Source organism: Oncorhynchus tshawytscha, linkage group LG16 (assembly GCF_018296145.1).
Source record: "Oncorhynchus tshawytscha isolate Ot180627B linkage group LG16, Otsh_v2.0, whole genome shotgun sequence".
Lineage (NCBI taxonomy): Eukaryota > Metazoa > Chordata > Actinopteri > Salmoniformes > Salmonidae > Oncorhynchus > Oncorhynchus tshawytscha.
Genome location: NC_056444.1, coordinates 44,919,607 through 44,930,268, shown reverse-complemented (window position 1 = coordinate 44,930,268; position 10,662 = coordinate 44,919,607). Strand labels below are relative to the sequence as shown.

At 42.3% G+C, this 10,662-nt stretch overlaps 1 protein-coding gene across 1 annotated transcript; it reads left to right on the top strand.

Moving 5' to 3' along the window:
• The first annotated feature begins 2,624 nt into the window (after positions 1 to 2,624).
• LOC112216579 (renin-like) lies at positions 2,625 to 10,377 on the top strand. The gene is made up of 9 exons (XM_024376564.1): positions 2,625 to 2,825; positions 3,185 to 3,338; positions 3,482 to 3,605; positions 3,716 to 3,834; positions 4,052 to 4,248; positions 4,357 to 4,479; positions 4,800 to 4,944; positions 6,893 to 6,991; positions 9,767 to 10,377. Exons 1-9 carry the CDS (start codon positions 2,749 to 2,751, stop codon positions 9,926 to 9,928), a joined length of 1,200 nt encoding a protein of 399 aa, XP_024232332.1. The 5' UTR covers positions 2,625 to 2,748; the 3' UTR covers positions 9,929 to 10,377.
• The last annotated feature ends 285 nt before the right edge of the window (positions 10,378 to 10,662 follow it).

The following is a 10,662-nucleotide window of genomic DNA, read 5'->3' as shown; positions in this document are numbered from 1 at the left end:
AGTCCTGACATAGAACAGATAACTGCCAATGGCCACCACAATAGTACAACAAAATACATTCTTATGAGAAGTAACTTTCACACATTTGATGAATATTAAACATCTTACAAATGTTACCAACAAATTCTGATAATTCCACGACACACCATCCAAAGTGTAAAATGAATAACTGTATGCTCAAAGGGACCATGCTCAAAGGGATATTCAATGTCTGTTAATTTTTTACCCATCTACCAGTAGGTGCCCTTCTTTGTGAACCGTAGGAAAAGCTTCAAGGTCTTTGTGGTTGAATCTGTGCTTGAAATTCACTGCTCAAATCTTAAGGACATTACAGAAAATAGTAAGTGTTGGGCACAGAGGTGCAGTAGTCATTTAAGAATCATGTTAAAAACTATCGTAGACAAGTTGAGTCAATTCAACTTTTTATGTGACTTGTTAAGCACATTTTTATTCCTAAACCTATTAAGGCTTGCCATAACAAAAGGGCTGAATACTTATTGGCTCAAGACATTTCAGCATTTCATTTTAAATTAATTTGTAAACATTTCTAAAAAAATTATGACATTATGAGTTATTGTGTGTAGATCAATAACACAAAATGTAAATGTAAAGAATGTTAAAGTCCGACTCTAAAGGGGTGTGAATACTTTCTGAAGACACTGTCTCTGGCCACCCAGAATCCCGACAACACACGGACTTCTGCCCCATTGAAGGGTGTGTATCCTTTTCCTGACGTTGTCAGCTAAAATATGGAGTATGTCTAGATTCTGAAATAAAAAAATTCACATAAATGTTCAGCATAAAACATATTAATATAAATGTATCAAAAGTACCCTTTTTTATTTATTTGTTCATTTTTATACATATTGTTCTATTTAATATACTCTACAAGCACATACAATTTCTAGAATGGGATCTGTGCTACTTTTGAAGTTATTATTTTATGAGCACTACCAACACAGTCAATGAGGAAATGGATTCAAAGGGAATCCCTCTGCTGGTGTGTATAAAATGGGTCATAGCTTAATTTGGGAAATATGTACCAGAGAGCCCACCCTGGATATTTGACATGTTTGAAGAATAGATATTGTTCTAAACAATATGTCTAAAAATGAGCAAAATCCCAAACTGTACTCTTCGCACATATGTAGGCCTGTACATTTACAGTTATTGGTTAGCCTGCAGACAGACATTAGCTAGCCTAGCTGTCAGGCGCTGATCTGTTTCACCTGTCTTTGTCATTGTCCCCACCCCCCTCCAGGTGTCGCCCACCATTATCCCCTGTGTATTTTATCCCTGTTTGTCTGTTGCCAGTTCGTTTTGTTTGTAGAACCTACCAGCGTTTTGTTTCCCTGCTCCCGCCGTTTCCTTGCTCCCATTTTCTAGTTTCCCGGTTCTGACCGTTCTGCCTGCCCTGAGCCTGCCTGTCGTCCTGTACCTTTGCCCCACTACTCTGGATTACCGATCTCTGCCTGACCTGACCCTGAGCCCGCCTGCTGTCCTGTACCTTACACCCTCTCTTGATTATTGACCCCTGACCCTGACCCTGAGCCTGCCTGCTGTTCTGTACCTTACACCCTCTCTTGATTATTGACCCCTGCCTGCCTTGAACTGGCATTTGCCTGCCCCTGTTTGAGGAATAAACTTTTGATCCCTCAACACTGTCTGCACCTGGGTCATACCTTAAAACGTGATACTAGCTTAGTATCTAGTCTGAGGTCCACAGCACAACCCCCGCAAACAAAAAAAATTTGCTCCATTTCCTACTGAGTCTGGACTATTGATTTGGAATATTTCAGAGACAGGTGTTGTCTTGTCCCCATGGATTGGTGTACTTACTTAGTGCCTAATAATCAATAACCTACCGAATGAGAGTAGAGTTTAGTTGCTAGCAGTACAGCTTTTTTATTAGGAGAGTGTAAACAGACAGGTGTGAGTGCTCTCTACTCTGCAGATACGAGCTGGAAGGGTATGGGAACACTCCACTTAAGACAGGGAAGATAAAGGGAAATCATTGCAGCATACAGTGTCAAGTTGGAGCAGATGCAGTATACTTTAGCAGAAAGGAAAGAGATGGCACTTTAAGTTAACATCTGGTCTGTGATGTTTTTCCAGTCCATTTCACTAGGTCTTAATGTATTACTGCATCATCTGGCAATCATTGCTTTCAGATCTTATAGCTACTTTCCAGATTTCACAGGGCAATTTTCTGTCTCCTGCTGTAAGCCTGGGTGATCCCTGTCAGCACCCTCTCCTACTCCTCTGCCCCCCCCCTACAGCTTCACCCACTCCTCTTCTCACAGGCCTTCACCTTTGCAGCTATGATGGAAGCCCAGCATGGCTAGAGAGCTCTCTCTCTCTCAAACCCTTACGTCCCTGCTTTCTGTATCCAATATGTTCCCAGGGGTCACAGTTTAAACCTCTCTCTGGGACCCGTTTGTCAGGGGAGTGCTGACTGAGGGAGGGAGGGAGGGAGGAAGAAGAGGGAGAAGAGGGTTGTTTTTGGTGGACACTTCTAGGGAAACTCCGAGCCAGTGGCCTTTGGGTCAGAACTCATTGAAGGAGTGAAGGAGAGATGGTATAAAAAGAGTAGACAGACAGTGAGAAAGAGAGAGAGGGGCCAATCTTTCAGAAGATTGGATATACAACCAGCTGGTGTGCCCGGAGGAACGATACTAGGATAACTTGACTAGGATAACTTGTGCGTCTTCTCAGGGCCCGTACACTCCTTCGCTCTTCAGAGTCTCCATGGCCATGCTGATGCATTACTGGGTGTGTGTGATTGCTCTGTCACTGACGATGACCACAATCAATGCCTTACAAAGGTAACCATTTTTTTTGTGTGTCTCACTATATGAAGTCTACTCTGCAATGTGTTATGGTCCTCTGTGTTATGTTCCTACGATGTAATGTTACCTACGATAGACAGCAAAGGAGGTTGAATGGATACTTGGGTGTATTTTATCCATTTAAACCAGCCTCTTTTGCTTAACTAACTCAATAGAGAATGTGTATTTTTGGCAGAGCTGTAGAAACAACAATGTCATACTGACACGAGGACACATGGTCTTATATCACCAAATGGTCCATGATTGCAGACTGGATTGTATAACCCCACCCCTGGTCACTCCCTATATATCATTCTATTGGATGGTCTTTCCTTACCATTGTCCTCTCTGATCAGGATCAGTCTGAAGAAGATGCCCTCCATAAGAGAGACTCTGCATGAGATAGGCGTGTCCCCAGCCCAGTTCTTTGCTGAATTGGCCCAGAAAAGCAAAGATGACCCCTCCACCAGCAACGGGACCACCCCCACCCCCCTCACCAACTACCTGGATGTGAGAGACCACCTGCACACATTGCACTGACAACACATAGATGCAATTGACATTGGATTAGCACATAAATGAGAGGACACGAAACCTATGCCCAACTCAGTGGTGTAAATGATTCATTGCTTCCTCTTCTCTCTTCTTCTCAGGCCCAGTATTATGGGGAGATCAGTATTGGTTCTCCTGCTCAGATGTTCAATGTGGTGTTTGATACAGGCTCAGCCAACCTGTGGGTGCCCTCTTACAACTGTTCCCCTCTCTATACTGCCTGCTGTAAGTACACACACACACACACACACACACACACAAAACATGTATGATTGCGTCACCAGAGATGATGATGTTCCCGGAAGATTATGACTCAGTGACCTTTGAACTCTCAGTTACCCACAACAGATATGATGCCTCCAAATCCCGAACACACATAGAGAACGGGACAGGTTTCTCCATCCAGTATGCCTCTGGAAATGTCAGAGGGTTCCTGAGTGAGGATGTGGTTGTGGTGAGTGTAACGCAACACATCAACAGGAAAACAACCTTCCTTCCCTTTCTCCTAATCTGTTTCCTATCACCTATTTGTATTGTCCTTTTTAATGATCAAATTTGGGAAATAATAGTAGACTTGCCCATAATTAGTGGTCTACAGTAGGATCATCTCACTGGGGGAAAACCTTTATCTAGGTATTATGGAACAACATCTTACTCTGTGCTTCCTCTAGGTGGGTGGCATCCCAGTGGTCCAAGTATTTGCTGAGGTTACAGCCCTGCCTGCCATCCCCTTCATTTTTGCCAAGTTTGATGGGGTCCTGGGGATGGGCTACCCCATCGTGGCCATCGACGGCATCACCCCCGTGTTCGACCGCATTATGTCCCAGCACGTCCTCAAGGAGGACGTCTTCTCTGTCTATTACAGCAAGTAGGAGATATCACTATCACTGTTCATATACGGATTATTCCTCCACATACACAAATAAGTACTTTTAGAATCTGTGAATTAGTCCAAAATATGTTTTTCTTCTCTCAGAGACCCAATGCACAAACCAGGTGGAGAGCTAGTGCTGGGAGGGACAGACCCAGACTACTACACTGGTACTTTCAACTACATGGGCACCCGTGAGGCAGGAAAATGGGAGGTCAACATGAAAGGGTGAGATGAGAAAGTTGTATAGGTCTGTGTGCATGTTGTCTGTCGCTCTGTGTGTCTGATGGTCAGTGCAGGTGCATTTGCATGTATATATGTATAGGTGGAGGCAGGTAGCCTAGTGTTTAGAGCGTTGGACTAGTAACCGGAAGGTTGCAAGATCAAATCCCTGAGCTGACAAGATGAAAAGCTGTCGTTCTGCTCCTTATCAAGGCAGTTAACCCCTGTTCCTAGGCCGTCAGTGAAAATAAGAATTTGTTCTTTAACTGACTTGCCTAGTTAAATAAAGGTAGAAATAAACGTGTGTAATTCTCTTTCTCTACCAGGGTGTCTGTGGGGGAGGAGATGCTGTTCTGTAAGGAGGGTTGCATGGCTGTGATTGACACAGGCTCCTCCTACATTACAGGCCCTGCCTCTTCTGTGTCTGTACTGATGAAGACCATTGGAGCCACAGAGCTGGCAGAGGGAGGGGTATGTACATCACAAATTGGGCAGATTTGATTATGCTGCTTGTCACCTGTCTATGGCCCAGTGACGTGAGCCGGCAAAAGCTGTGAGGGAGGAGTACCCGCCTCAAATCAAACAGTAATCTGCGCCGCTCGGTCATGTTGGCAGCATTGTGCATCGTCCATAAAATATATGTTTTTATTTTTCTATCAAAAGCAATCACTTTTGCATGTGAAAACACAGAATCCTACTCGTTACTCCACGTGCTCCTACGTCACTTCTGTTTTGAGCAGAGAGCCAACTTCTCAGTGGGCTTTGAAAGGGGCACCTGGCCTGTGCTCTGGAGGCAGCCCTGTTTCAAAAACAAATTCAAACAACCGCGCAACCGCGCAAACAATCGAGCAAAACACGCCCAGATTAATTGAATCCCCTCAGCCAGTCTCTTAAAGGGGCAACCTGCAGTTGAAACAATAATAAAGTATTTCCCTGACACTGTTTCCATAAAAAGCTAAGGGATTATCCTACAAAAATATAACCACTCAAGTTTAAACCATGTTTTGAGTCTATACAGTGTTTGTTTACATTTAATTTGTTTACAAACATTGGAATAAAACAAGGTTATATTTTGACTTCTGATGGGATATGACATGAACTAAGCTCATGATGCATTTATAAGTAAAATGCTTCAAGAATCAATGGGTAGGACCTACAAATTACTAATTTATAAGTACAAAAAAATGTATGTAGCAACTGCAGATTGCCCCTTTAACTATCTTATCTTCAGAGGGGTATTCCAGAAAGATGGTTTAACAAATGCAGGATTTCCTGAACATATCCGTCTTGTCTTAATCAGCTGAGGGAGTCCCGGATTTCTTGGTTCCAGAATGGCTGCTTCTCTATTAAGTTATTAGGCCAAGCGAAGTGCAGATTGGTTGATCTGACAACTGGCAGGTTGTAGGCAACATTCAAAAAGGTCAAAAGACAGAGCCCAATATTTCACAAGTCTAGAACAAGAAACAAATGTGACAACATGCAATGAATATGATCACATATTTACCAACGAAAGTAATATATCCGCCACAGCAAAAGCCAGAGGGAGCCTTGCAGAAAATTGGACCCAGGGTAAGTGCGCAAAAGAAGTAGCACGATTCCAATATCTAAGAAGCTTAGCTTACACACATGGGTAATCATGTTTTCACTTTATAGAGCACGTTTATTGTAACATTGATTCTATAGCACCAATGACGTTGGGAAAATCTGCAGGATGAATTAGGCTGTTTATCATGTTGCCTATGTTTATTGATTTTGAGATTAGCAGAGCTTCCCTGGCAGTCAGCCTACTGTACCTGCAATTCTGTAAAAGTCCTCCTTGATCATATGGACAGCTTGATGGCCAGGGAATGCAACAAACACATTAAAAAATAGCTCAGCATCGCCCATATTGTACCTGAAACTTCCAGTGGGAAAAAAATCGCAACGCAATACACAGAGTTTGTATAGTCAAAGCGGAACAGCGTTGGGTTACATTTGCTATATATGGGATGAGTAAATTGACCAGATATATGAGTGATTGTGCTGAAAAACAATAATATTCAAAGATAACATCTTCAGAATGATCTAAAGGATCTATTTTGAGGGCCAATAATTCATTTACTTTGTAAAGCACGGCAAACAATGCAGGCTCCGATGTCAAGTTGATTTTCAAAGAAAGGACAGGCCATAGTGACAAATAGGAATCTGATTTTACGGATAAGTCCCGTATTCGTTCACCAGCATAGGCTAAGATCACGTAACCTAGTAGGTAGCAGATTCACTTCAGCGCATTCGTTGCTATGGTCTCTGATCAGGCTCTCTTTCAAGCTCTTTCTGGAGCCGTAAATTCTGGTTTGACAAACCTCCTTAAGTCACTAATCCGGCTTTCTGGAATACCCCTCTGGTGTGGACTAAGCTGTGTTTTTTGTCCCCTTTTCAGTACACTGTGAACTGTGACCTGGTAAAGTCCTTACCCAGTGTCACCTTCCACCTGGGAGGCCATGAGTACTCACTCACTGAAGGAGACTACATCTTATGGGTAAGCAACATGGAAACGAGCACGACTGGGATACAGGTACAGGGTGATTGTCTTTGATACCTTCGCAGCTATTATGTCATGTTTATTTTGGACTTATACCATGGCATTGTTGAATACTCATTTCTGATTGGCTTAAAGGGCATTCTAGAATGTACATTATTTCCCTATAATGCACGGTATGTCAGCACGGCAGAATTCAATGGCTAGTTCATTCTCACAGCAAAAATTTAATTGAAAACATTAACGTTATTGCATTGTTGAATTTGATTTTCATAATAGCAAGCTAGGACATATGGTTTGGTTAGATGAACTCGCAAGTCTGTTTGTTTGGTTACCAAGTCAACTACTACAGTAAACTTACTAGCTACTTCATAGATGTTGAACACGCTTACAAAAAAATATTGTAGTTTTGAAACGGCAGTAAAAGTGCAGTAACTGCAGTCAACTGTGGTATTTTGGACGCGATAATAGCAGAATAGTGTAACTGCAGTTATTACTGCACTGCAACTGCACTTACACTGCAAAATTACTGCAGTAAACAAGAACAGTTATTTTGGATGTCACGAGTCCGACCGAGGGTGGCTCCCCTTCCCGGTCGGGTGGCGCTCTGCGGTCGTCTTCGCCGGCCTATTAGCTGCCACTGATGGTGTTTCCTCCCCCCCCTTGTATGTTTTTGTTAGCACCTGTTAGGGAGTCATTAGTGGGGCTTTATTAGACAGCCGGCCCGCCTGTTTCTTTGTGCGGGATTAATTATTGTGACCTTCGGTTCTGTAGTAGAGGAACATGTTTGTTCCTGGTCGTGTATTCTACTGTACTATTTTCGTCCCCCGTGTTTGGGGCATTTGGTTTTGAGCACCCAGTGTTGTGTGAGAGCATTAAAGAGCACCGTATTGCACTCTCCTTTCTAGGTAGAGTGTATGTCTATGGTTGCCTAGATTGGTTCTCAATTAGAGGCAGCTGTCTATTGTCTATCGTTGTCAGCCATATTCTGTGTGTACTTTGTGGGTGATTGTTTCCTGCCTTTGTGTTCTCTGCACCAGATAGGACTGTTTCGGTTTTGCCACGTTTGTTATTTTGTGTTTGTGTAGTGTTCATGTTATCATCTTTCATTAAACATGTTGAACACGAACTACGCTGCATTTTGGTCCGATCCCTGCTACACCTCTTCAGACGAAGAGGAGGAAATCAGCCGTGACAATTACATACAGTTGAATTCGGACGTTTACATACACTTAGGTTGGAGTCATTAAAACTTGTTTTTCAACCACTCCACAAATTTCTTGTTCACAAACTATAGTTTTGGCAAGTCGGTTAGGAGATCTACTTTGTGCATAACACAAGTCATTTTTCCAATTGTTTACAGACAGATTATTTCACGTATCACAATTCCAGTGGGTCAGAAGTTTACATACACTAAGTTGACTGTGCCTTTAAACAGCTTTGAAAATTCCAGAAAATTATGTCATGGCTTTAGAAGCTTCTGATACGCTAATCAACATAATTTGAGTTAATTGGAGGTGTACCTGTGGATGTATTTTAAGGCCTACCTTGAGACTCAGTGTCTCTTTGCTTGACATCATGGGAAAGCCTAAAGAAATCATCCAAGACCTCAGAAAATAAATTGTAGACTTCCACAAGTCTGGTTCACCCTTGGGCGCAATTTCCAAACTCCTGAAGGTACCACGTACATCTGTACAAACAATAGTACACAAGTATAAACACCATGGGATCGTGCAGCCATCATAATGCTCAGGAAGGAGACGTGTTCTGTCTCCCTAGAGATGAATGTACTTTGGTGCAAAAAAGTGTAAATCAATCCCAGAACAACAGCAAAGGACCCTGTGAAGATGCTTGAGGAAACAGGTACAAAAGTATCTATATCCACAGTAAAACAAGTCCTATATCGACATAACCTGAAAGGCCGCTCAGCAAGGAAGAAGCCACTGCTCCAAAACCTCCATAAAAAAGCCAGACTACGGTGTGCAACTGCACATGGGGACCGTACTTTTTGGAGAAATGTCTTCTGGTCTGATGAAACAAAAATAGAACTGTTTGGCCATAATGACTATTGTTATGTTTGGAGGGAAAAGGGGGACGCTTGCAAGCCGAAGAACACCATCCCAACCGTGAAGCACAGGGGTGGCAGCATCATGTTGTGGGGGTGCTTTTCTGCAGGAGGGACTGGTGCACTTCACAAAATAGATGGCATGATGAGGTAGGAAAAATATGTGGATATATTGAAGCAACATCTCAAGACATCAGTCAGGATTTTAAAGCTTGGTCACAAATGGGTCTTCCAAATGGACAATGACCCCAAGAAATCTTCCAAAGTTGTGGCAAAATGGCTTAAGCACAACAGAGTCAAGCTATTGGAGTGGCCATCATAAAATTCACCCAACTTATTGTGGGAAGCTTGTGGAAGGCTACCCAAAATGTTTGACCCAAGTTAAACCATTTAAAGGCAATGCTACCAAATACGAATTGAGTGTATGTAAACTTCTGACCCACTGGGAATGTGATGAAAGAAATAAAAGCTGAAATAAATCAATCTCCTTCTACTATTATTCTGACATTTCACGTTCTTAAAATAAAGTGGTGATCCTAACTGACCTAAAACAGGAAATTCTCACCAGGATTAAATGTCAGGAATTGTGAAGAACGGAGTTTAAATGTGTTTGGCTAAGGTGTATGTAAACATCCGACTTCAACTGCATATACATTTATGGAAGTCTTTACCAAGATGTTTTGTGCTTTGAACTCTATTTGTGTCTGCAGCAATCTCAGTTTGGAGAGGACATATGTAGCGTGACTTTTAGGGGTTTGGATGTGCCGCCCCCTACTGGCCCTATCTGGATCCTGGGAGCCAACTTCATCGCCCGCTACTACACAGAGTTTGACCGTCGCAACAACCGCATAGGCTTCGCCACAGCAGTCTGACAGGATCCGTAGCCACCAAGCTTTCACTCTCTCTTGCTCTTACTCTTTTTTTACTCGCTTTGTCTTTGTTACTGTCTTTTTCTATCAGCCTCTATTTCTCCCTTACACTCTAACTATATCATTCAGTTTTTCTTTCTCTCTTTTTCTGTGACTCTTTATCACAGAGCCTGCCCTCTTGTCCATATATTTCTTTACAGTTCTTGCATTCTGCCATGTCAAGTAATAATTTTGATTTCAATCTGTGCCAATTGCACTCTTCTACATAATTGTTTTTAGTTGACGATAATTGACGTGCTGACACCAACACTGGACTTATGTTGTGTTATACACTGTATCACATGGCATGCTGACTTCACACAGTATCACATTGCAGCACAAATCCTCACTTAATAACACCATGTCCGACCTCATATCTGCATTGTCATGACGTAACACGAATAAAGCTTGTTTAATGGGAAAGTCTATGTTTTTGTTGTCTGCAGTCGATGAATACTGTTTGCACTCTATGTTATCAGAATGACTGTCTTTGTCATCATAGGTAAAAACCAGCAGACGACGAAGTGTTGCTCATTCACCGACCACAGAAACACAAGCATTTTTTGGGGAGTTTGGCACCCACATGAAAAAATAATAGTTTACTATAGAATACTACAGTACTTACTATAATTATGTAGTAAACTGTATATTACTGTACTACACAGTGTAGTATCCCTTGATCATGTGTGGCACTACTA

What these genes read in the sequence shown, in the direction of transcription:
- LOC112216579 (XM_024376564.1), top strand. Translation starts at nt 2,749, where the DNA reads ATGGCCATGCTGATGCATTACTGGGTGTGTGTGATTGCTCTGTCACTG. An exon ending in CCCTCTCTATACTGCCTGCT is followed by an intron (nt 3,606 to 3,715) that starts GTAAGTACACAC and finishes TTGAACTCTCAG; the next exon opens with TTACCCACAACAGATATGAT. An exon ending in TGAGTGAGGATGTGGTTGTG is followed by an intron (nt 3,835 to 4,051) that starts GTGAGTGTAACG and finishes TGCTTCCTCTAG; the next exon opens with GTGGGTGGCATCCCAGTGGT.